The 25,230-nt window shown below is 41.7% G+C and overlaps 1 protein-coding gene across 33 annotated transcripts in view; it reads right to left on the minus strand.

Moving 5' to 3' along the window:
- Positions 1 to 25,230, minus strand: part of RORA (RAR related orphan receptor A) — a 672,136-nt gene that overhangs the window by 185,587 nt on the left and 461,319 nt on the right. The window contains exon 1 of one of the 33 annotated variants that reach the window (XM_054687791.1): positions 13,118 to 13,186. The exons of 30 other annotated variants lie outside the window; for them this stretch is intronic. In XM_054687791.1, coding sequence (XP_054543766.1) covers positions 13,118 to 13,122 — 5 coding nt within the window. In that variant the 5' untranslated portion in view covers positions 13,123 to 13,186. Of the gene's footprint in view, positions 1 to 2,624; positions 3,076 to 13,117; positions 13,187 to 25,230 lie in introns of those variants that run through there. 2 more of the 33 variants (XM_054687748.1, XM_054687752.1) reach the window with 2 other exon arrangements.

Genomic DNA, 25,230 nt, shown 5'->3' on the forward strand with positions numbered 1-25,230 from the left:
GATTACTATTTGATGCATTTAAAAAATCCATAACTAAGGAGGGTAATTTCTACTCTTATGGCTTGTTGGTGCCAAATGTATGATTAGTACTAATGGACAGTAAGAATAATAAGAATCTTTGTTCTTTTAAATTGATTTCATTCTGTCAAGTCTCTATATTGAAAATGGAGCTACCCATTAGATATTACTTGGTTGACTTAAATTTGATCTAGGAGCACTAGGCAGAGATGTGAACCAACAATTACCAGCATCTCCAGCTTAGCCTTTTGGCATGGAGTGGTTTTATCTTATAAGTGAATAAATCAACTCAGGTAAAATTAAAGAGCTTTGATCATGCTATTCTAAGAAATGCTTTCCTTTGCATACCTCCAAGATCTGTTGAAATTGTTTATGTTTGCCACTAATATGGGCAGGTATGGACCTGAACTCTCTGTAGGTGACTTGCCTGGATGCTGTCAAACACGTGGTTACAGCTTAATCCCTAAAATCAAAGCTACAAGAACTGGTTGGATGAGGATGACCCACAGATTATAGAGTTGTGGCCCTGAAGCACATCAGGCATCATGAGCATTTTTTATGTTATGCCCTTGAGTAGACAACTTAAATCATATCTCATGCAGTGTGGATTCTGGGCAGTATACTGGGTCTAGACAATAGATATGCTAGTGATGGCAAAGGAAGAAAGACCTCCGTGGGTTCACTCATGTGCTGGATTACTCAGAGAGGGAATATGCTCAGGTGGGATTTGGTCCTAAATTTGTCAGAAATAGGATGAATATTAAAAGTCCCAGAAGCCAAAGGGATAACAAATAAAGATCTATATGTGGAGAGGTGGCTTCAATTATTCCTGGACATAAGGAATACCAAGGGTATGAAAAGGATTCCTAAAAATGTCAACATTATTTTTATCTCAAAAAAAGATGAAAACTACAACTGAATCAATCATTTGCAGCCTCTCTGCTCTCCAGTGATGACAGAAATTTAGGTATTTCATCTGGACTGGCCACTGCTGGGTGATAATTCAAGAAAAGAAAGTAGACAGCAAGGTATTCACTTTGCATTCTCAGAATTTATTTAGTATCATAATTACTATACTGGATGTATGAGCTATTTTCCTTTATGAGATTTAGAGTCAGGAAACTGAATTCCAGTCTGAGCTCTATCACTCACCAGTAGAAGACAAGTTAAACTAACCATGGTATATGTGTGTTATAGAATCCTCTACCTCCATTAAAATAATGAAAACTTAATTGCTTAGGAAGATGTTTAGTTGTCTTTAGAAAAACAAAAAATTCAAAGCCCCAAGGCAGAGTGTGATTCCATTTCTGTCCAAAAAAAATCAAACATGTATAGAAAAAAAAGACTTAAAAATACATACCAAGTTAATCACAGTGGTGATCTGTGGGTGGAGCTATTATGGATGATTTTAATTTTCTTTTGTCTATATTTTCTAAAATTTCTATAGAAAACAAAATTTCAATACTAAGAGAAAGTTAATATGAAAATACATACCCCACAGGGTTACAGTGAAGATAAGTAAAACAATGAAATGTTAACTAAACACTAGGTTTAATATGGCAAGCTTCATCTCTCTGTCACCACGAGGAAGGAGACTCACTTTCCTTTGACACCCACTAATTACATTATATTTTCCAGGAATCTCCATCTGAAGTCTGAAGTATAAGTGTGATGTATATCTGGCAACTTTCAGGACAGTCTGATCATACTGGACCCAACAGTAACCCAACTCCTTATTCAATATGCTGATGAAGGCCTGAAACCTAAGTCTTGTTAGGTTCAGTGTATTTTACATAATGCTCTAGAACCCAGTGAGACATCTGGACTCTGATTTTAGACAACTCTGGACTTCCGGAAAACAACTGTCCTATAGTTACCACATGGAAGTTTATGGTGACAACCGTATGAAGTTTTGTTTATGAGGACACCTATAGGGGCTGACTATGCCGGCACACAGGCCCATCGTAGGCTTGTGGAGACCTCTACAGAGCAGGTGAACCTCAGAGACTGATCACAAACCCCTCAAGGCAAAAGCGCCCTTCTGGTAGCAGCCCCTGAAAAGCCCCCAGGACTCAGTGACACACAAGGTAAAGAGTAGGATTTTTTGGAGCTAGGAAGACCCAGACTGCAAGCTTGCTTCACCACCATCACTAAGTGACTATCACCAAAGTCCTTTCATTTTAGCCAAATTACTTAGTCTGAGCTACAGATTCAATTTCTATAGGACAGTGATAAAATCACCTTTGTGAGGTTGTAATCACCAAATGGTATAGATAATGGGAAGCTGAAAGCTGTTGACTGTCTTTGAATTCCATGGCCTAAGTAACTTATCTTATAGCACTGTGCTGGAATACTTCTATAGATGAGGGAAGGGAAAAGGTCTAAATGTCCTTGGATTAAGGTGGCGCTGATCTTCAGAACAAACTATGGGTTCTTTCTGAGATTGACAGGTGTTATCATAGTTTGTTCTATTTCAAATAGCATAGTTCTTCTAAATTTTTTTTCTTCTCTCCCCTTATTAGTCTTAAGAAGTTTGTAATGGCTTAAGTTGAGTCCCCTTTTCCATGCCCTCCTTACCACCCAAAAAAGTATGTTCAAATTCTAACCTTGCCAAAAGTTAATTCTGGATGAAACGGAAGTTGTCTCTCTTCCTGGAAAAGGAAAGAAGGGTGGACTCAGAGTGACTAGGAAACTGGTGTGATCACAGGCAGGGCAGAGAGCAGCGCTTGGCTCTGTAGGTTCTGAGGCCTGGTTGTATGAAGTCTCCCTGGCTTTGTACAGGACACCTAACTGGACCCACAGATCATTCAGGCCAGAGTAATTTTCTGACTGTACTCTCCTGTTTAAGCTCCTTCCATGGCTCATAAAATCCTCCAGGATCCAGCCCGCCTGGTTCTCCAGATCATATTCTCCTTTCTCTGCCTTGCCTATCTCACTCTTCCACATTAACCTTCTTGAATTTTCTCCAAAGCTCTACACTTGCAGTGACCTCGAGTTATTTCTCCTTGTAATCCCCACTGCCTGCTTCCATTTCCTTCAAGATCTCCCTAGGCCTCTCTCACACACCCAGTCACAACTCTGCTCAAAGGTGACTCCTCCTATAATGCACCTGAACCAGCCTTTCCAGAACTGTGATTCTATCCCATTCTCCACTTCATGTTACTTTTCTCTCCTCTGACATTCTATTAAGTAGACTTTCCAACAGTGTGAACTCCTATCTTCCTAGTTTTTCACTATATATTTTAGTTCTCAGTATGTGCCTGGAATTAGTGGGAGCTCAAGAAAACTTGCCAAATGAATGAATGAATGACGATGACTCCCAAAAGCCAGGCGACGAGTTGTGCATCTAGTTGTAACCCTAAAGCCTAATCCTTTGGAAATCTACAGAGACCACAAGGGGAACAGAGGTGGTGAGGCAGGAGCTAAATGAGATGGTTGGTGGTGGCAGGTAAGAGACAAAGAAAAGGTTTGCACAGGTGAAGAGAAACCAGAAGGCTACATACAAAGACAGAGAGGTGGGGAGAATGCACCCCAACCCCAGGACCCACAGCAGAGGTCAGGCAATCAATAGGAAAGTTAAAATGGCACTTTTAAGTACTCCTGATAAAATCAATCTGGTCATTACCGGAGCTGAACACAGGGCACGTAGGCCTCATCTGTTAGAAAGATCTTTATGATCTTGTTAACGGATCCCCGGCACAGATGCTGTAAAGGTTATAACCCAACTTGTAAAGCTAATCGCATATTGGCTCTGGGATAATAAAGAATCTACAGAAAAATTTCCACTTAACCATATGCTATCGCAAGAGCAAGGCTTCTGTGACTTCTCACATGGCAATTCAGAAGAGTTTAACTCTCCCCTTTCTGAGGTTGAAAAAGCTACTTTGGAAACAATTTTAGTACATAGTGTATGCAGACAGAACAGCTTAGAGGGTAACTTGGGCTTAGCAACCTCCCTTCCATTCAAAGTGATTTAAAAGTAAAAGTTAAGGTGTCACTGGGACCTTAGGAAATAGTAGTTTGGCATATTACTGTTTGTCAAATTTAGTTTTTTTTTTTTTTTAAAGACTGCTCTTCTTTATATTTGTGAACCTCAGATTTTTTTTTTATTTTATATATTTTTACATCATTTTTCATTTTTGCACAATGTATGCATTTTCATCTTGGTTATAGTCTCCATACAATTCCCACCCCCACTTATTTTGACCCAACTCCCTCCTCCTCCGCTCCTCCCCACCCCCCCGTAGTGTGTCTCTGGTTTATAGTTGCTTGTTGATTTTGATTTTTACTTTATTATAATTAGTCTTTTTCCTGGTCCCTTATTTAGGTTTTCTAAATTCTTGCTATGAGTGAGACCATCCGGTATTTTTCTTTTTCTTTCTGGCTTATTTTGCTGAGCATGATCCCTTCCAGCTCCATTCATGTTGCTGCAAATTGCATGAGTTTATCTTTTTTGATTGCTGAGTAATATTACCTTGGATTGTCACATGATTTGATATGTGAGTTTGGGGTCATTCTTCTTAAATAGAATAATGCAGCATCATTTCTTCTTGATTCATGTTCCTCTGGACCACACGGATGAGGGCCTGTTGGCAATGTAGTACAGAGAGGGATGCTGCATTTATCTTACATGGTGGGCCCAGAAAATAAAACAAAAGGACAGTCACAAAATCATCTGAGTGGCCTTGAAAAGGAAACAAGGCAAATATGAGTACACCAGGCATTGAATTTCATACTGAAATATGTAGGGATGAAATGATACGATGTCTGAGGTTTGCTTTAAAATACTGCGACAAAGAAAAAGAGATAGATGAAACGTGTGGCAAAATCTTGATAAGTACTGAATCCAGGTGTTGAGAATATGGGACTTCATTTTTTTTTTTTTTTGTATTTATGTTCTTTTGGAATTTATGTTTGAAATTGACTAAATAGAGAATTCCAGTCAGTAAGGATTGACTAGAAAACTTTAAAAAGATGCTCAGCCTCCTTCACAGAAAGTATGTGATTCTGCCTGTGTGTGTGAATACACTACAGTCCTATTTCCTTGACAGCTAAAGAGAGTGTTCCTCACTACAGTAGGTTTGAATACTTTGGAGGCAGATACTTCAGAATATTTATTTATATAGTCACTCATTTTATTTTATTGTGAAAAGAAACCATTACTCTCTTTTATTCCTCACCCTTAAATTCTTGTTTTCAATGGGGCCTTAATCCTTCCAATCATGATTTTGTCAACCATGGCACACTTTAGGGACATAACCTCACTAGTTGATGAGGGAAAACTGGAATTTTTTGTGGCTGTGTGACAGAAGTGTTCAGGAGAAATAACTACTCAGAAGACCTGCTTTGAATCCATCTTCCTCTCTTCTGGCCCGCCGCCATCTTTTTACTATAGTTTTGATGGGTCTGCCCTTTTGGACAATTTTCTGCTTGGTTCCCTTTCTTCTCAGCAGTCTCTGTTTGTTGGCTGTGTGAGGAGTCCCATTGGTGTCACATAATCACACCCTCGACAAGCAGGCCAGCCCGACTACACAGTAACTAAATCAGAAGTCCCTTTGGTCAATGAGCCCAAACAAGAAGCTATGGAACTGTAGCTACTCTCTTAAAGAGGTTATGTTAAAACAGACGGTTGTTTCTCACTTGCAGTTCAGTCCCTCTGCAGGTAGTTTCAATTCATCATTTAGAATAGCAATCTGATCTTCATTCAAACAAGATGTAGCATTTCCCCATCAGTTTTTTTTTTTTTTGGTGAGTCCTACATTTTTAAACTCATTTGAAGATTATTCAAGGGCAACTCGCAGTTAACCATTGTAACAACGCGTGCATTGTTGTACAGTTAAGAGCATATTTTCAATCCATCTTCTGATTTCCTCATCTCCCTCTGTGAAGTTAGTAGTGAAGATATTGTTCAACAATATTTCAGAGAGGAAACAATGTCAAAAAGGTGAGGGGCCTGATCAAGGTCAACTGGCACCTGCACGGCAGAGCTGGGGCCAGAGCTCAAACATATGATGCTTTCAGTGATCTTTGTAGTTATTTCTTCCTCTGGCTGAATACCTTAAGTGCTCCTCTCACACTCACAACAAAAGCCAAAGGCATCCACAGGAGCATCAGATGAACACCTGAAACCTGGCTCAGGTTTCCCTTCTACTGGCAGTAAATTTTCCACCAACAGGCCTCCTAGATTTACATTCTGGTTGTTCTTTCTTATTTCATGCTGTTTGGATTATTAAACCAGAGATAGTTTATTACTACAAAAGTAAATGCCTCTGTGTACTGCCTAGATTTGTGAACAAGACACTGGAGGAGCTTACCAAGTCTCAAGGATACTTGTAGGTGCAGGGAGGGAGAGAGACTGGACACCTATGATAGAATGTTACCAAATGCAAGGACATCAACTCCATCACACAAGGGTGCATTCCACTCTGCCCTTCCACCCACATGTTAAAACAGTACTCCCAATGCCTTTAGGAATTTGGAAATCAACCCATGTCCAGTGAGGCAGCTTCAGTTACCCTAATTACTGAGCTGCCACTAATTTGGCCCTATGTAAGGGCAGGACTGGATACAGTGCAGGTTTTCTGATCCCATGCAGACTGGGTAAAGGAGGAGTCAGAGTCCTCAGTGGTTTTGCAGGTCTTTTATTTGGGGTTCACCAGGCATATGGCAGGCAGGGGTGCTGGCTGGGGGACTGGGAGGCTGGCAGACCTCCCAGCCCCCAGCAAGTCTTCACTCTATCTGGGCTCTCCGGCGTTCTCTGCTTCTGCTTCGGCTTCTCCTTCAGGTTCTGCTGCTGCTGGCTGGGGCTGCTGGCGTCCCCCCGTGACGCCACCCTTAAAAGCACAGTCTTAGCTCAGCTGAATCCCATCTACCTATGCCCACACCCTATTCCAGGTGCCCGCCATCAGGCATGCATTCAGGACAAGGATCCATCATCTATCCTGATGGTGGAAGGGCAGAAAAGCCTGACATTTTCTTTACCCTACAGTCCACCCCCTCAGGGTTTTCTGCCATACAGTCTATACATATATATACAATTTTCTAAGCAAACAAACAATGCAGCCATGGCCCACAAAAGCAAATACATCAAATATAACAAAATACAATATAACAAAATACAACAGAACACAAATAAGTCCAGGCAGGGCACCAACCAAGTGCAAAAGACAATTATTGGTACCAGCAGATGAGCCACCAAATCTGCTGCCGAAGGCACTGCTCATACGAGGGAGGGGAATCACTCACGGCATCTACTATAACATACCAGGAGCCGTCAGGCTTCCTGGCCTTCTCTGGCTGTAGTCTCGGCTACAAGGCGCACACAGCATCCACCCCCAGGATGCACTAGCTCTGGGATTGGCAATTTTATTCTGTTGGGGGTAATCGCCAACCCTTAGGGTTTTTGTCTGCAGTCGCTCCAACACTCGGCCTTCATGGCCACCCATGCGACTCGCAGACCCCTGCACTCAGGCCAACCCACTGCACAAGCACATGGGTCGGGGATCCAAACTCTGCATTTGGCTTGGGCTCCACCCCAAGCCACATTCCCCACCCGTCCCCCAAGGACAGGTTCCTCAGCTCCTCACCCTCGCTAAAGAATGAGCAGGGCATCACCCACAGGTGATTTTACGAGACTCACAGTTCTTCAGCATACCCAGGCTGCTTAACAGCCGCTCAGGGCTTCTCAACTTATCATCAGTACCAGCTTTTGCCTTCTTAGTTGGCTTTTCTCCTCCACCTGGCTGCTGGGCATGCACAGGCTGCTTTTGGCCATCAAGGCCCACTGGCCACCCCCAGATTCCCATCTCTTGGGGTTTACAAACAAAACTGTTCCACCCCCAGGGTCCCAAAACATATCAACCTGCAAGGTCCTCCGCCTTCTGGCGGCATTGTCAGTCCAAGTTTATCAGTCCATGTCCATTGGCCTCTCCCTGCGTCAGCAGCGGCCTGCTGCCTCAGGGGTCATTGGCTGGTCCTTTCCGGTGTCATTGGCTGGTCCTTTCCGGTGTCATTGCCTGGTCCTCTCGGGCGTTTCCTCCTTGCGAGGTCTCGTCCCACAGCTCCGGACCGTATCCACCTTCTGTGCCGCCATGGTGCCTCCAGCGTCATCACAGGCAAACAGTCTGTTCTCCTTAGTCCCTCCAGGTCTTCGGAGGGCTCCAATACCCGTCTACATGGATCTTGCCGACTTACGCCAATTGTAAAGGCAGGACATGGGCACAGGTGCGGGTTTTCTGATCCCATGCAGACCGGGTAAAGGAGCAGTCAGAGTCCTCAGTGGTTTTGCAGGTCTTTTATTTGGGGTTCACCAGGCATATGGCAGGCAGGGGTGCTGGCTGGGGGACTGGGAGGCTGGCAGACCTCCCAGCCCCCAGCAAGTCTTCACTCTATCTGGGCTCTCCGGCGTTCTCTGCTTCTGCTTCGGCTTCTCCTTCAGGTTCTGCTGCTGCTGGCTGGGGCTGCTGGCGTCCCCCCGTGACGCCACCCTTAAAAGCACAGTCTTAGCTCAGCTGAATCCCATCTACCTATGCCCACACCCTATTCCAGGTGCCCGCCATCAGGCATGCATTCAGGACAAGGATCCATCATCTATCCTGATGGTGGAAGGGCAGAAAAGCCTGACATTTTCTTTACCCTACACCCTACAACCAAAGAAATGCTTGAAAATATGAGTGTATCTCATTAATGAACAATGTAGAGATAATCTGATATTTCATCTCAAAGTAGAATCTGTTAAAGTATGAAAAGCCCAATGTGGCAGCCATATTGGCCCTGGTGGGCTATTTGTTTTCCTCCCGCCCCATGTTGTCAAGCACTGTGTCAGGTGATGGGAAACAACAGCCAGTGACATAATGGTCCCTGTACTCATGGTGCTTGGGGGGAAACCCGGCAGTGGAAGAATATCTGTCAAAGCCCCAACTGACAACCCACATTCTATTCTGGCCACTTATTTCACATAAGCCCCATCTACCTTTCTTTTTCCATCTCTTCTTCCTAGTTAGGGAAGCCCAAACACTGCCATTCACATTCAAAAGGTTTAAGAGCAAAAAATGATTTGGGGGACTGAAAAATTCCAGGGTATGTTAATTTAGCCTAACACTTAGCACATTTCACATGAGACCCTGTTGAATTTTTTAGGTGTCAATATCTGTCCAAGAACATATGTGACAAAAACCTCTGCCTGCTTATATATTACCCCTACAAACATGTTGATTTCCTGTTTGCATTTTAAGATCCTTATGCATGACCTAAATATTTTAACTAATTTTTACAACTTTTATAGAAGAAAACTAATAGAAGAAAACTAATCCTGTTACTCTCTCACACAATTGAGACCTGTGCCTCAGTTTCCAAGATACTAGAACAAATAAAACAAGCAGTCCTCCTGAGGCCAGTGTGGGAAAGGTCAGATGGCTCTGAACTCAGACAGCAGGAACTTCTCAGCCAACTCAACAGCCTCCTGATTTTTAATGTTTCCCCTCAACAGTTATACTTGGTGTCACTTAGCAAAAAAAAAAAAAAAAAAAAAAAAAAAAAAAAAAAGCTTTAAGTATGGTTTTTATAAAAGATACATGAATGAAGCAAGTCAACTTTCAAGATGTTCGTTCTAGCACAGAAAGGCAAAAGTGACTAATCAGAGTGTACACAACTCAGTCAGGAGCATCCAAGGTGAATGAATGACTCAGTCTCAGAAAGTCAGTCTGCCAGCAGGTACTGCCTCTACGACCACCACGCCTCAGCGAAACCACCCAGCTGCAGAGAATTCCAACGTCAATTCTAAGTTGATAGAAGTCTTATTATTATTATATATTATGCTGAAACTCCGAGTCTTCCTGTAAGTCATCATTTTATATAGTTTTAACAGTGGCGGTAAAATACTGCACTAGTAGCACTGTCAACTTTTCTGTGAGGGCTACCTTTTCCTCACGGTGACATTCAAAGTACAGAGTCTCCTTTATCTAAAGGAGCTGTCCTATCAGCTTGCTAATGGGAACAATTCATTTAACGTGCACTGGAAGTACAGCCAAGCAGTGGAGTAATATGCATGGGGTCCAGGGGGAATCGTCCTCCCAGCCGGCCCCTCCCACCATTTGATTCATTGACGAGAGTTCCACTTTCTCTCCATTTAGGCTGACTTACAGAAAAAAAAGGACATTCCAGAAACATTAAGTTAACTATTAGCAAACCCCCTCAAGCTGCTGGCTTGGATTATATAATATCTCCCTAATTCTGGAAGCTAAGGAATGAGAGGGCCACATCTCTCAGATTTTGTGTTGTTTTAATGTCCCTCTCCACTGTTCCCTCCCCTTCTCTCAGGACACGACACGGCCACATATATCTTTGACAGACTACAGAGCATATATTTCTCATCTGTTTTAATTATGTTAGGTGCTTCTGCTTACACTGCAATGTATCATGGCTTTATAAAATCCTCCCTCTACACGACCCTCGCTTGCCGCCTCTGACCCACTCACCATAGAACATTTTGCAGAGCCAAAATTCTAGGAACAGCACCTGCAATCATTAATGTATTAAACCGTTGTTCCAAAATGACTAACTGCATTATTTCTGCTGCAGAAGAAAATGCTGAGGTGAAGCAAGAGCAAAGGTAAGAGACCTGGTTTTCCTAAAATGGATATAGCCCCAGAAGCATTTATATTCTCGAAGGACACAGTCGGAAATCTTCTGATCATTTTTCAAATCAACTTAATGAGTGTGAGATGGTCTGCTCATTAAACTGATATAATAGATAAATAGTAGCTGCACTTAGGGTGGGTGACTGAAACAGGGAAACTATGTCCTGAGATTCTCAAAGGTTTTTAAGGGGAGTAAAAATGAGGGTCTGACTTCTGAAGGGGAATTTGTATTTTGCCCTCAGTCTTAACTGATTCAAACAGTAAATAGAAGGAGAAGTAATTCAGCTCCAATGAACTAAAAACAACTCCACTTGGTATGGACTGCTCTTTGAAGGTTTTTGAGTCATTTCCACATTACAGTTTTTACCTGTATTTATGTCTTCCTCAAGAGACAATTAAGTGGCAAGTCAGTTGGAACAATAAACATCTTAAAAGCTCCCTCAACACTAACACATTGTTTTCTTCAAAAACCACAAGCCCAAGTTACATGTCACATGCCCCACACAGCTGCCCAAATGAAGCCCCCATGCCAGGCTTCCAAGTACAGTCCAACCCAAGTTTTTACAGACCTCCTACAAAGTGGATGTGAAAAGCCAAACCAGGATCCCCTACCCAGCTGTTCCTATTGCCTCGACCTACAGAGTCATCCACATTTGCTATTTCCTTCCAGAAAAGTTGACTGACATGTGTACTTTCTACTCCCAAGCCCAGGAAACTTCAGAGTCACTCACATAAGACAGTATCCAGACTGCTCTGTCTGGATAAAACAAGGCCTGATCTTGGGTTAATGAAGTCAGGCTCCACACTCAGTAGAACCTGTGGTCTAGAGTGACCCTGAAGAGACAAAAATTTCTCATTTTTACACTTTCCTCCAATTTCATAAGTTATTTTTGTTATTGCAAAACCCAGTGCTTTATAATAAATTTATAGGGTGCCTGGAGGAAGATCCATTCATATTATATGGTATCTCATTCACGGTTCCTCTGGGATAAAACTTGGAGTTACACCGCTCAGTCAGCCAATGACTCTCACTTGTGAAGTTCCTGTACACTGGGACAAACATGCTTCCTATGGGATTCCACACACATGTAGGATATAAACCTACAAAGAGAAAATAATGCCACTCTACTCCTGAAGTGAGGTCACCCAGGCAAGCAGGGGAAACGCTTGTCTTTGCGGTCATGAGATGGTGGTGTATTTTATTGCAGGAACTGTTTTAAAGTACCCATTTTGAGTGGTTTTTACATACTAAATACTGAAATTTAGGAATTGTCTCTTCCAGGCTTCAGCAGCCATGGTCACATGTCAATGACAGAAGAACCCTGTGGGAGCCACTGGCCAGGGTGCAGGCTATCAGTTAAACACAACCAGAAGCCAACTACGATTTCCTGACTATTAGCAGGGGTGATAATTCTGGACAATCTCAGTGATAAAACAGTCCCTCTCGAGGGGGCCGGCCACTCCCACCTCCTGCCCCTACTTGATATGCCACTGTGAGAGCCCTCCAATATCTTTCTTAGAAGGCTCGGCCATCATTTTCAAAAGGGAAAGTAAAATGTATTTACGTAGAACATACAGGCAAGTTTTTGATAAATCACTTTTCGATAATCACAGCTCTTTAAGCCATCCCCAGTTTTTGGTTATTAAGCATAATTCTACTATAAATATTTTTGTTCCATACATTGATATCTTTGTTGGAATTCATGGATAAAATAAAAGTATATTCTTGAAAGTTAAACTTTTAAAAAATAACTGAATACATATCATGAAAGTGCCCTGTAGAAACTATTTAAAAATTTATAATGCCTGGAGGGAGTACCAACACTGAACATTATCATGAAAAATAAATCCTGGTACTTAATTGACTAAAAAAAATCTTTTTTCAATTTACATTTCTTTGTTTACTTAGGAGATTATTTTGTCTAACTTACTCTTTATTTTATTTTTTTTATTACTTGCCTGTTCATAATCTGTGCTCATTTTTGTATTATGGTAGTATTTTTACTGCCATTTTATAGTAATTCTATAAAATTCATCATGTTGCTTGCTTTCTTTCTTTCAGAATTTCGATTAGATTTTTCTAACATGCAAATTTAATATCTTAATATTATTTAAGGGGTGAAGTTAATTATAGTAGTCTTTATTTCTATATTTCATAAAAACATGTTCATCTACATTTAAAAAATTGTTTTATGATTTTGTTATTCATTTTTAATTAAAAATTAAAATGGAATATGTCTATACTTCTTTTTATTTCTTTAGTTGACCTTGTCAATAAATTGTTCTGTTCTGCTTTTAAAGATTTGAGTTCAGACAATACACCAACTGTCTTATGTCTTTCTTTGTTCTTTTAAGTGAAGTATGTCATGTGTCTGTCATGTCAGAAAAAGTCAGGAATATCAAAAGTCTTGTATCCACATTCTAGCCCCCAAACTTGATGTGTAGAATTTGAGTCAACTCACCCCATCTGCAGGAAATGAGGTCAACCTAAAGATTTCGAGCATCCATTTCTTAAATTTGTTTTCCTTGAGTAAACTTGGGCATGTTTTCTGATTTCTCTATAAATGGAGAATATAACAAAAAAAGTGTAGAACTGTAGTACCAAGCTTAACCCTTTTAGAACAGATCCTGAAATTTTTATTTTTAGTATTTGCCTGCAATGAAAATTACTAGTGTATTTTAATACTTAAAAATAGTTTTCTAGATAGGGCTGAGTCTATGTGGCTCTGTGTGCTATTTACCTGTTTGTTTAGATTAGAACAATATTCCAGAAGCTAAGAGGGCTCCATTCACTGATTTCACACAAAGCACACATGCAGAACATAATATGACTGCTATTCCACTAGCTCATCCGTTGCTCTGTTGTTTTGTACAGGGGACAGCCAGGGAGGTCACAGAGACAGGAAGGACCTTTCAGAGAGAAGCTGCTCTGCCCTGTATGGGAACTGTGCTCCTTAGGGGAAATGGGGGTGTGAGGCCAAGTAAGAAACTATTTTATTTTATGAAAAAACTGGAGCATGGGAAGAATAATGTGCATGCTCACCATCAAATGGGATTTGAATTACAATTTACCACTTTATTTAAAAGTGTCTAAAATATAACAAACCTTCCTTATTACTCCCTTCTGGCAGGACAATTGCCATCAAATAGGTATCACAGAACACGATTTTCAGCAGCAATGCATTCCTTTGGGGGACCTAAATTCTACTGAAAGGGAAGGGGAGCAAGGTGGTTGACCTTGCTGACCATAGCTCCAACCCCTGGGATCCTCAGTTTTGCAGAAATTGGATAAAGCAGAACCGGCGTGATAACGAGTAAGGGACATTTTTCATTCCTCTCATGAGAAACAATATGCAAAGGATACTTTCAACTCACCCCTTCATGGTGTAGGAACTGAGTATAAACTACAGTCACCCTCTACTTCATGAAGGAAATGAACAGCCCAGTAAAAAAAGTAAGGAAAAATGTCAGGAACCTTTCTACTGATGTATTTCATTAGCAATAAATATTTTCTCAATACAATGCCACCTTCCAACCATCAAGGAAGTTACTGAATGAAGAAAGGCACCTGGTTTCCCAGCCTTACACCTTCCTAATGTTGCAGATTCTTAAAGACCTCTGAGCTTTTTGGCGTTCTGTTTTCTCTGCTAGAAATGTGGTTTCTTATTCCTTTCCTGGGCTAATTCCCACTTATCCTTCCAGACACAGTGCAGGCTTCACACGTCATCACGGAAGCTGTGCTGGTTGGCTATCCCCAGTGCCTGCTGTGGTTGGCTGTACAGCTTGGTCACAGCTCAAGGGCACTGTTAAATGGATGGGCGGAGCATATTTCCTCTCCAAGTCACAGGCCTCGGAGTGGGTCTGCATTCATCCTAGAAATGGGTACCTTTTTCTAAATTCCCCCAAAGGTTCCCTTCTCTTCTCCAAGCTTACCACTCTAGTAGCTGTCATGCTACATTATTTTTGTTACTTATCTGTTTCTGCACATGCTCCTGGCACATTGCACCCTCCACTATTCTCCATTCCAAAGATGTAAAATATCACTCTTTCCAATTAAGTGCGCAGGAACAATATCTTTATCTCTGGATCCTAAGCCCCTGCCATTATGCCTCAAACATAGAAGCTCATTAGAAAATATCTCTTGAACATTTGCTGAGCAAATCAAAAGTGAATGCCTTCGAGAAATGTGCAGTTTTATGCAAGTGTCTTATCTTCCCATAAGTACTGCAACACGTAATATAATGCTTCATAAGTTAAATTTCGGAAGAGGGGTCCAGACAAGAACCACCAACGACCAGAAGGGCCTGAAAAAGAGGGAAAGTTTTGTGGAGGAAGTAAGTTGGTATCATTGACTCACAGGGTTTCACGGAGAAATTTCTTGATGGAGATTCATTTATCTAAATATAGGGTAAAGTAGGCAAACTATTCAGAATTTGCCAATGTACTTGACTCTCCTCTGCCCTTTTAACTGTGAATATTCAGTCACTCTCTTCACAGTATTTGTTTTCCACATGCAAAGTCATGGCAGTGCCCAGGCCTTCCACTGCAATTGGATTTTCCTAGTCTTGTTGTCATGTACCCTTTTTTTTGGCAAGAGAAAGGCAATCCTTCTTCCTCTGTACTGATAATGAACTCATCTGATCTTGGAAGTCTGGTGGAAAGACTGATGAGGCAGCATTTCCAAAGGGTTCTGAGGTTAGCAAGAACAGACCCGTCATCAGGCTCAGACATCTCAGACCCCAGAATACTATAAGGCAACAGCAAATTCTCATAAAGGTCACACTTCCGTAATATCCTGAGTCCCTTCTCATTCAATAAATTAACATGCAGGAAACCCCCTGAAAGATTGTCCAGACTGATGGAGGAAGAGGGCGTGGTGAGAGGTAGTTGAGGATTACAGCTGGGAGCATAGGCTGAGGTGGAGTCTGGGATGAGAACTTACCAGCCCTGGAACACTGGGCAAGTCACTCATCCTCTCAAAATCTCAGTTTACTCATCTGTAAAACTGACACAATGGGTTCAATGATCTTATATGAACAAACTGCTCAGCAATGTCCACAATGGAATGAACTCCTTTAAGGTATCTGTGTAACCTAAGAAAGCCTATCATTCATAAGCTAGTACTAATATTACCTAGCTTGGAAGATTAATATAAGGGCTAACTGAAGTAATGCACATGTTGGTAGTTGAAATGTTGAGTCTTTAGGATTAGTATGATGATTGTTTTCTATGTGCTACGTTTAAAAATTCTTAACTCAGTTTGGGAGAAAGTCCTAACCTTCCCCAACCACCTTGCTTAGAATGGACCTTTTCTCTTTGCTGCTTTCATTCAAAATATCTGTGGCAGTGCTGCGGAATATTCCAATACATCCTCTTGACCTCTATCCATAAACAGCCTTTCTCACAATGAGATGTTCTGAGTTTAGGAGCCTTGCTATTTTCAACAAAGAATTAATTGCAAAGTAATTAAGTTTAGAGCAGGGGAATAGATGAACCCTGTCTATCATAAAGGAACAGTGTGGATAGTGACATAATGAAAAAGGAGACGATGCTTTAGATTAACACACACACATGCACACACACACAATCTCTTTTCTAAAGCACACAAAGAAACCTCCCATCACTTATATTGACAAGATAAATCTAAGCTGCTTAAAGAAGCACTTAATTTTGTTCTCATTAAGTCGCAGGGTTAAGGGCTTTACCCTCAATGTCCATGCAAGTGATGTTAGGTTTTCACCTTGGAAAGTTCTCTGAGGCCCTAAGTCCATTGACAAATATAGCACCAAGATACACACATCTGAAAGCAAGTTGTGTTATTGGCCACATTCACACCTGGCTCCACTTTCCTCAAGGAACACAGACCCTTCAGAGAATACCAGGGGATACAAGAGTCCAGGCCCCCTGTCTTGAAGCACACGCACTTATAATTAATCAACTGTGCGCATGGAGGGGGCAGATGGGAAGCATCACGAGCAGGTTTTACCACTGGAGCTGGGAGGCTTAATCAGCTTAAGGGCAATTAGGACGATGCCACCCAGTTGCTTCAGGGACCAAGAAGATGCTACACGCATCATACATCCATTTCGGTCAATGTGAATGCAGCGGGTGCTGTAGAAGTGCAGGGGGGGTCATTTAAGATGCATCCTTACACATCCCTGTGCTATGATTAAAACAGTGTATTTCTAAATACTTTACGCTTGAGTCTGGAAACACTAGGTGTGAGTTAAGAAAAATTGAGCACTTCAAAGGAAAGGAAGGAAAAAAGGAAAAGAAGGAAGAAGGAAAGGGCGGAAGGAAAGGAAGAAGTGTTGAAGCGAATAAATCAAAATTTTAACTGATTATATCTAGTATTTTTCCTTCTTTCAGCTTTCATATTTTTCCCATTTTTTTAAAATAACGTCTATTGTTTTACTTTTATAATTGGAATAATAAAATGGACTGCATTTTGATAAAATATTGAAAGCTTTTTCAGAAAACATCCATTCAAATGAAGTATGCCTTAAAAATTCTCACTGCCCTCGAGGATTTTTTACGTCGAAGGGTAGGCAACACAGCTGTGATGGACATGGGTGAGGCCAGACCCGAATGGACAAAGGTGGCTTTTTTCAGAGTATTTCTGTTTCAGCTCTTTTCTGGTTTTTCATGGTTTCGAGTTGGAGAGGTGCTGTGGGAGGGGCGATATCAGTGTGTGGTTGCAGGAGAGAAGGGTGTGGCTGTGACTGGCCTCCTTTCATCACAGCCGCTTAAGAGCAGACACAACCCACAAGTCCTGTTGTCACACTGCCTGGGTGGCTCCCCAGCGAAGCTGGAGGCACACTCCTAGAGGGTGGGGTGGAGGAAAATAAACAAAGAATAAAAACAATCACCAGGGTGCTCTTGGCCGAAGTCTTCTGTGGTCTCCTTTCTCCTCACCCCTATTGTCCAAGGAAGTGGACTGTTTTATTTGCTTAAATCCCTCAGGAAGCACTGACTGGCTCATAAAATAAAATAAATAGTATGGAAAAGGTCTACACTTGATAAGGATGAGCAAGAATGCAATAGCAAGAATGAGGAGCTAGAACTGAAGTTGCTGGTAACATATCATCTACGCCGGATGGGCCCTAGGGCACAGGGTGCTGTTAGCCACACCTGCATGGGGCAGTGGGCTGTTGCTTAGGTCCTGGCCATGGGTAGGACTCCTGATGTCCTACCGTACTGCCTTCAAATCCTCCATATTGAACCCCCCGACTCACATTGCTCTGGATGGTGAATGAGCTTGCATGAAACACCACATTCTCTCCACGCTGACTGACCTACATTACATTTTCCTGTGAATGAGTTTAATGGATTAAGGGCTGACTGGCATGAGCTGCCACATGTGACTGTGGGGGGCTGACAAATGCTCTTTGTGTGTCCACAGAGGCACCCCAGACATCTGCTCTGGGCGTTCTTCTCTAACATTCTCTCAACGACTCGCTTTAAGGTCTCAAGTTTTTTGGTTTTGCTTTGGGTTTTGTTTTCCTTTTCCCCAGCAAGATTCTTTCTCATCATGGAATTTTAGTGGCAGGGGAAAAAAAAAAAAAAACAAACGAGCCATCTTCTACCCACACCGCAAAGACACGAACACAGTCTGCATCTAATTGTAGCAAGTTGTCCGAAATGCAGGACTCTTCGAACTACTTTCATCTGAAGACCAGGATGGTATTAAATGCCAAATATGGAGTTTTGACACAATTTGGAAAATGAGGTGAATATAAAATGAATACTAGTTTGAATTTTCTCTGAAATTTCTGTGGACTGGAGCTTGGATTTAAAATTTTCCATCCATAACTTACATTATCAATTTGTAAAATATCACCGCAAGCATCTGTACTATGATAAATAACCCTGTAAATTCTGAACAGCTACTGAATGACCACGTAATTTAATCAAAGGAGTCAATAATTGTAAGGTCAAAAGACCATCAAATGAACAAACTTAGAAAAGGAGAGCTGCCTTTACCATGTAATTATTATAAAGGAGTCAAGGGCATTTTATAAAATCAGAGGAAAGGTGATAGTGTCTATTTTCCTTTGTAAGAAAGTTCTTAAGATCCTGGCGTTACGGTTAGAAATCTATCCCATTCTCTTATCAACAACCAACTTACTTTTTTCTTTTTCTTTTCTTTTTTTTTTTTTTAAGGACTATATATTTTGTGCTATAGATGGTAAGAAATAGGAAAACTAGGAAGTAATTTCTCTAAAGGGAAGTATAATCTATTTGCTTAATGATTCCACACGGAGCTAATAAGTATCATCTCTCTTAGAAATAATAACACTCTGCTTTTATGTAGAATCTTTCTCCAAGGAATGCAGAGTATATTGCAGATACTATCTAATTAAGCTTTCTGGGGTCCCCAGGTAGAAGGGAGGTGACAGGTATTTGATGGTTCATCAGCACCATCAACATGTCTCTGGTGTGGAAATGGAGCTCTTATAAAGCGTGGTAGAAAGCATACACGCCTAGTAAATTAGGCTAAGTCTGCTTGACCTCAAAGCACCTAATCAACTCACTGAAAAAAAGATCAAACAAGTTTGATCCTGATTGCCAAATCAACCAAAGGACAGGACCATTTGAAAGCATGCTTTGCCCTTCCCTGGGTATGTGGCATGAGCTCTTATGGGGGTGCTTGTCAAAGAACTCTCTCCCTTCAATCCCTGACTTTTAGCCTGCTGGACTTTTCCAAAGGCAAACTTGATGACACTGATGAAGTGGATAACTTGATCAAATTTTCTATTGCTGCTGGACACAGTACCTTCAAACATCGGTTGTGGCTGTGTCTTTGTTTCTTGCAGGCCTTTGAAGTTTGCTAAGTTGGTGTCTGACACCATTGGCAATGGGGTTTGTGTATGGCATTTTGGGGGATTGTGCATGGTAAGAAGGGATCAGGGGGCTTGAATGATTTGTTTAGTAGTTCCTATTTATTAAATTAATGGACGGCATGCCCCAGGTCGAAATCTCTTGTATCAGTTGACACCAAAACCTGACAGAGAAATGCACTTGCACTGCTGCTTTAACTATTGCTCCATTTCATTTTTAAACATTCCGGGCAGAACCCAGCTTCTCATTGTTTCACACCCTCTCTAGAGACAGAAGACTGTACCAGTGTCTTGATCAATAACTGATGAACAGAAGAGGATGCTTCTACAAAGAATGAACAGACTTAAAATAACAGCCAAAGTTGCACTTCTGAAACTTCAGACTCTTAGTCCCAAGCTCTCTGGGGAACTAAGGCTCAGCTAAAATCACTTCCCAAAAAGGAAAAACCCCCAAGAGAAAATTCAGTCAAATTAATAAACTAGTTGCCTCTGATGTGAACTACATTTTTTTGACACGTTGTAATAATAAATAGTTTCTGATTCTTACTTATCAAACTTAGGAGAAGCTACTTGTTTTTCAAAGGAAAAAAAAGACACTAGTAATGTCATTTGTTTAGTCAATGGAGGTATAAGTGTGTTCTGAGGGAAGATACCACCTGACTCGACTTGGAACTTGATAGGTGAGTTGGAGGACCCTCAGGTGGTCACTGGAGTCTGAGGGTCTGGTTTTGTTACTGGAAAGGTGGCATCTGTTGAAGTGCCTGGGAATAGCAGTGGAGTTTACTGCTGATTATTGCAAAGGAGAGCTCTCTCACTGCCCTGCCCCTCACACCTGCCCCATAAGCTCTCGGACTCTAGCTTGTCTCTTATATAGAAAAGAATAATTCCCTGTAAGCCTCCAAGATCTCATTTCTTAAAGTCACTTAATTCATCCCCACAGCCACCTCCTTTTTCTCACTCCCACATCAATTCTCTTTTAATATTCTCTTTGACTCCTTCCTCTCCACCAACTCTTCTCTTCCCATTTATGCCGAGTTCTTAGGGTGTCACTGGCATTCCCTGTGCTGTGCTGTAGTAGTCTTTACCAGGACCTCAAACAACACAGTTGGAATTTCACTCCATCCCTCCAATGTAAACCTTTCCCCTTTTATAATACTGGGTGCCCACACTAATTTCTCCTAGATCTTTTTCCCACGCCAGCAATCTCAGCAGTCCTGTAAGACTTACATAAAACTAATTGCATACATACTTGATTTTATGTTTATCACCCATTTGCATACCTTTTTTCAGGACTATTTGCTCAGCCTGCTCCTTCCAAAAGCAACTCTTGATTCCTTAAGTTGAGGTTTATTGTTTAGGCTCTTTGAGGGTGTAGAGGTTATTAGGGCCTTTCAACCTCCGCATAGCACTTGGGCCACCAAGGCGCTTCTGTATGAGTTTTGTTTACTATCCAACTGGGCCTTTCCTAGGCACCTATCTTCCTTTTAAAAGCAAAATGTCACCAACTTGTCATCCAAGTGGCATTCAACTGTCTTAGCATTAGAAGTTGAGCTTGTCATTTTATGCCTGTATGTGTCCCAAGGTGGGTGGGAGAAACACTTAGAAATAACTTCTATTATATAAAGGGCCATGAAGAAATTTTCCATACTATTTGTACAAAAATTCTTTCACCAAGCATCCCAGACTCCATAGAAGTCCTAACATCTACTTCCCCTCCTTCCCTTCCTCCCAAGCCCTTTCAATTCCCTACATTTTCACCCTCCCTGTTCCCAGGGTATAGCAGCAATTCTGCGGCTAAGTCTGTTTGGTATTAACGTTAGAATTATTTATATCTTAGAGCTCAGGCTTGTTTATGTAGAAAAATTCTGAGAAGGAAGTGAATCAAGAGATCTATCCCCTAGCAGGGCATCTAGGGGTCAGGCTGAAAACAAGTACAGATGGGCAAGGTAAAGCCCCCTGCTACACAGCAGGCTTTGCTGCACACCTTAGACAACACAGGCCACACAGTGGAGAGGACTTAGTGGAATACTGGTGCAGCTAGCCAAGGGGACAGAGCAGGCAGACATGCTGATCTCAGGGCGGTTCCTGAAAGTCTGGGAGAATAACAGAGACCTTCTAGATACCACTAAGCTGCAGACCCTACCTCCAGGCCTGCCCAGCCCAAAACTTAGGTCAGAAAGCCCAGCAATACGATACAATATAACACACCAAATATTCTCTTCTCTACCTTGATGAACGGCATGTAAATGCCTCTTGAAACTAACTATATTTAAGTTCCTTTTTTAAAAAAGATTTATTTATGCATACAAGAACTGGGGTACAGGCCAGAGTTGCGGGGGTGAGAGGATTCACCAGAGACAGAGTAGGGAACAGAACAGGTAGATTGACTGAAATACACTGCTGAGGGGAGCAGTAGGCGAGTCAGGAGAGGTCTTCTGTGTCATGTGTGTAGCTCCCTGGCTGGGGATTGAACTTGCGCTACAGTGGCTACAGATAGCTTCAAAGGCTGCATTTTAACCCCTTGCACCACCAGGGAGGCCCTATACTTAAGTTTCTTAAGCAGCAGTAATAAACAGCTACTCCTATTCATTGAGTTTCTACTACGCACCTGGCATTTTATATACAGATCTCATTTAATTCCAAAACAGAGAAATTATTACTAGTAGTCTCATTTCATGCCTAAGAAACTCAGAGAGGCAAAGTAACCTCCTGAAATCTTCTAGCAATTAATAAATACAGATGAAGAATTCATATGCAGGTGGGTATGACTGTAAAACCTGTCATGTTCCTCTAGACCTCCCTGTCTCTCTGAGAACTGTAAACAGGCAATGACCAAATTTACATCGTTAGGACTGCTGGGTTTGGTGGGGAGGAAGGAAGGAACTTAAAAATATCAAGTGTTTGTTTAGTCAGAGTTTTTAACCTTAATTTCACAGTCTAAGGAACACCTTAGGGCTGGAGGCTAGGTAGGATGGAGATCAGGCTCTGCCACGTTGGACAAGGTCCCATCTTGACTTCGAACTAGGGAGACAGATTCCTTCCTACCTTAGGAATTATACATATTAAAATATAGGAAAGACAACCCTTCTACTGTGAATGTTCAAGTAGATCAGAGATGGGTATCCTTCTAGCATGTGGTGTGGGAGATGTTTAAGTCTCTACTGAGGCAAGAACCATGAGCTAATGAGTTGGTTGTTAGTGGGTGGGTGGCTCTCACTGGGTGCATCCACTCACATGCTCATTGTTGAAGCCTGTTTCTCCCTGAGCAGTGGGAAGCCCAGGATGGGCCTTCAGAAAGGTTCCTGTGTGTCCTCTGGAAAGTAGGGCTCTTTTCACTACTTTCTGACCTCTCCTCAGGCCAGAGGAGAGGTTGACCCTGCATGAGGGCTTTCAGCAATCCTTGGGCCCTCTCTGCTCCCAGACACAAAGGCAGTCAGGACCTGTAGCCCTTCCACAGAAAGGGCTCTCAGAGGTGATGTCTCCAGCTCCATCACACAGAGGTAGGCATGGAAGGCAAAGGAAGACCTTGCCTGATCTGCTCACACTGCCAAAAGAGCTAATAATAAATCCCGGGACTCCTTTTACCCCACACGCCAGGCCTTCTGAAGCCTCATTCATTGCAGCTTGATTAGGACAAATTTATCACAGAGTAGGTTTTGCCTCTAATGAAGTCTCTAAGGTGGGTCACACCTGCCCTTCCCGAGTGCAGCGCCCAACATAGCCTGGTGTCCTCAAGGTCATGTGTATCTCTCATTTCACCTAGAATTAGTCAACAGTGCACATATCTCACTCCTGCTTCCAAATGCATATATACTCTGCAGGCCTGGAATGACATATATTTCTTTCCCCAAGTTGCTGCCAGCATAGAAGGGCGATCAATACACATTTATTAAATAAATGAATGCATAATGAATAAATGTCAAAAAGTTGCCTTGAATACTCAAGAAGATGGACAGTGATGGAGTTAGTTACTACAAGCTAAATAAATGCAAAAAGGGGTGATATAAGATGGCTCTTCTCCCCATTATTGTTCTGAATCTTCCATGAACACACACCATGAATCAGAAGGGCTTATTTTTAGGGAACTATGCTATGGTTGAAGAGGAAGCGTGACTGAGGATTGCCTATCTTGAGGGAAGCACTCCTATTGGTGTATTCGCTTCTGTGTCCATTTATCCCTGGTTCTTTCCCACTGTTTTCTGACTCTGCTGTCTCCTTTGTGCCCAGAGTCTTGAGATTCAAGGGCTATGGAGAGAGGACACTTCCTTTAGAGCAGATGGTCCACCAGGTTTTTCAAAACCTTTTAGCTATACACCTTTGCATCCATGACTTACTAGAAAAACCTAAAACTTAAAACACTTTTACTGAAACAAATTATATAATAAAACACCAAATTCCTTAGTCTTCCCACGCTCACTCTTGAGGTGCTATAAATTATAATAACAGTGGTTTCAGTTCTTTTTTTCTGTAACCGTACAATACAACTATTTTATGGTAGGTAATCTAATAATACATTGGTTTTTTTTAGAAATGAAATCTGAAATGTGAATGCCAGTATATTATTCTTCTATAAATATTAGAGTGCGATGTTTCTTATCTTAGAAAGAGTGGCTGATATTTTTTCCAAATGGAATTCAGATACTAAATAGGACAAGTTGAAAATATCTTTGTGTTGATTTAGCAATGAAGACTTAATCCAGCGGTGACCTACCAGTGGTTTCCTCTAGGTCCTATTTGACTTTTAAGAAATTGAACTGTAGGGCCTCCCCTGGTGGTGTAGCGGTTGAGTGCTGGGATGCGAGGCTGCCCGCAGCCTCTGCAGCGCCAGTTCATTGCCCGGCCGCCGGAGAGGGTCCCACCAAAAAAAAAAAAAAAAATTGAACTGTATTCCAATATTTAGACATCCAGGTGCTTCCTTTAAGGCCTATCTTTTTGTGTCATTTCTTGAAACTAGAGAGTATGGCAACATAAAGCCTATGTTAACTGTACTATAAAATCACACTTGATCTGAATAAGCAGATGCTGTATTTCGTTAGGACATAAGGCCTCTAAGTTGACACAATCCACAGTGTAGTGGAACTGAATTCGTGCGCCAAGTGCCCTGGATCATCAGGTATGTACGATGGTTTAAATTCCTTTTGGTTTGCACCCAGCAAACCAAAATTCCTTTGTACATGCACCCAGCCAGCTTTAAGGTATCTACCTTAAGTCATCGTTTGCATTAAAGACCCCAATGTATCAAAAGAGTGAGGCCTAATTTAAGCTCTGACGATTCTTCTGGAGGTTAGCCTTCCAGCCTCCCTTCCACACTGTGCGGGTTCTGTTGCTTACAAGAAGACCTTCTTGGTGGTTGACTGGCGATTTCCCATCCCTTAAGTTAATCACCATAAAGAATAGAATTCACACTGTCCTCTAGCTGTTTCATTGAGGGCAGATTGCTCTCCTCTGTGGTAGAACAAACTTGACAATGAAAATCCTATGTCTCCAACTAGGAAGCCTGAAATCTCTGTGTTAATGCATATTTAACTTAAACCTAATTCAACAGTTGAGGTGGATACTTTGAAGTTGGAATAGCCAGAAATGAAATGAAACAAAACAAAAACAAACCCAAGAGCTCAGGCTACATTAATCAGCAAGGCAAACAGATTTTTCCCTTCTTTTACTTTTTCCAGATTGTGGCTAGGACTTCACTGGCAATAAAAGATCACAGTAAATTGTTCTAAATTATATAGGAA

Source organism: Talpa occidentalis, unplaced genomic scaffold (genome assembly GCF_014898055.3).
Source record: "Talpa occidentalis isolate TD23 unplaced genomic scaffold, MPIMG_talOcc4v2.1 talOcc4.11, whole genome shotgun sequence".
NCBI classification, from domain to species: domain Eukaryota; kingdom Metazoa; phylum Chordata; class Mammalia; order Eulipotyphla; family Talpidae; genus Talpa; species Talpa occidentalis.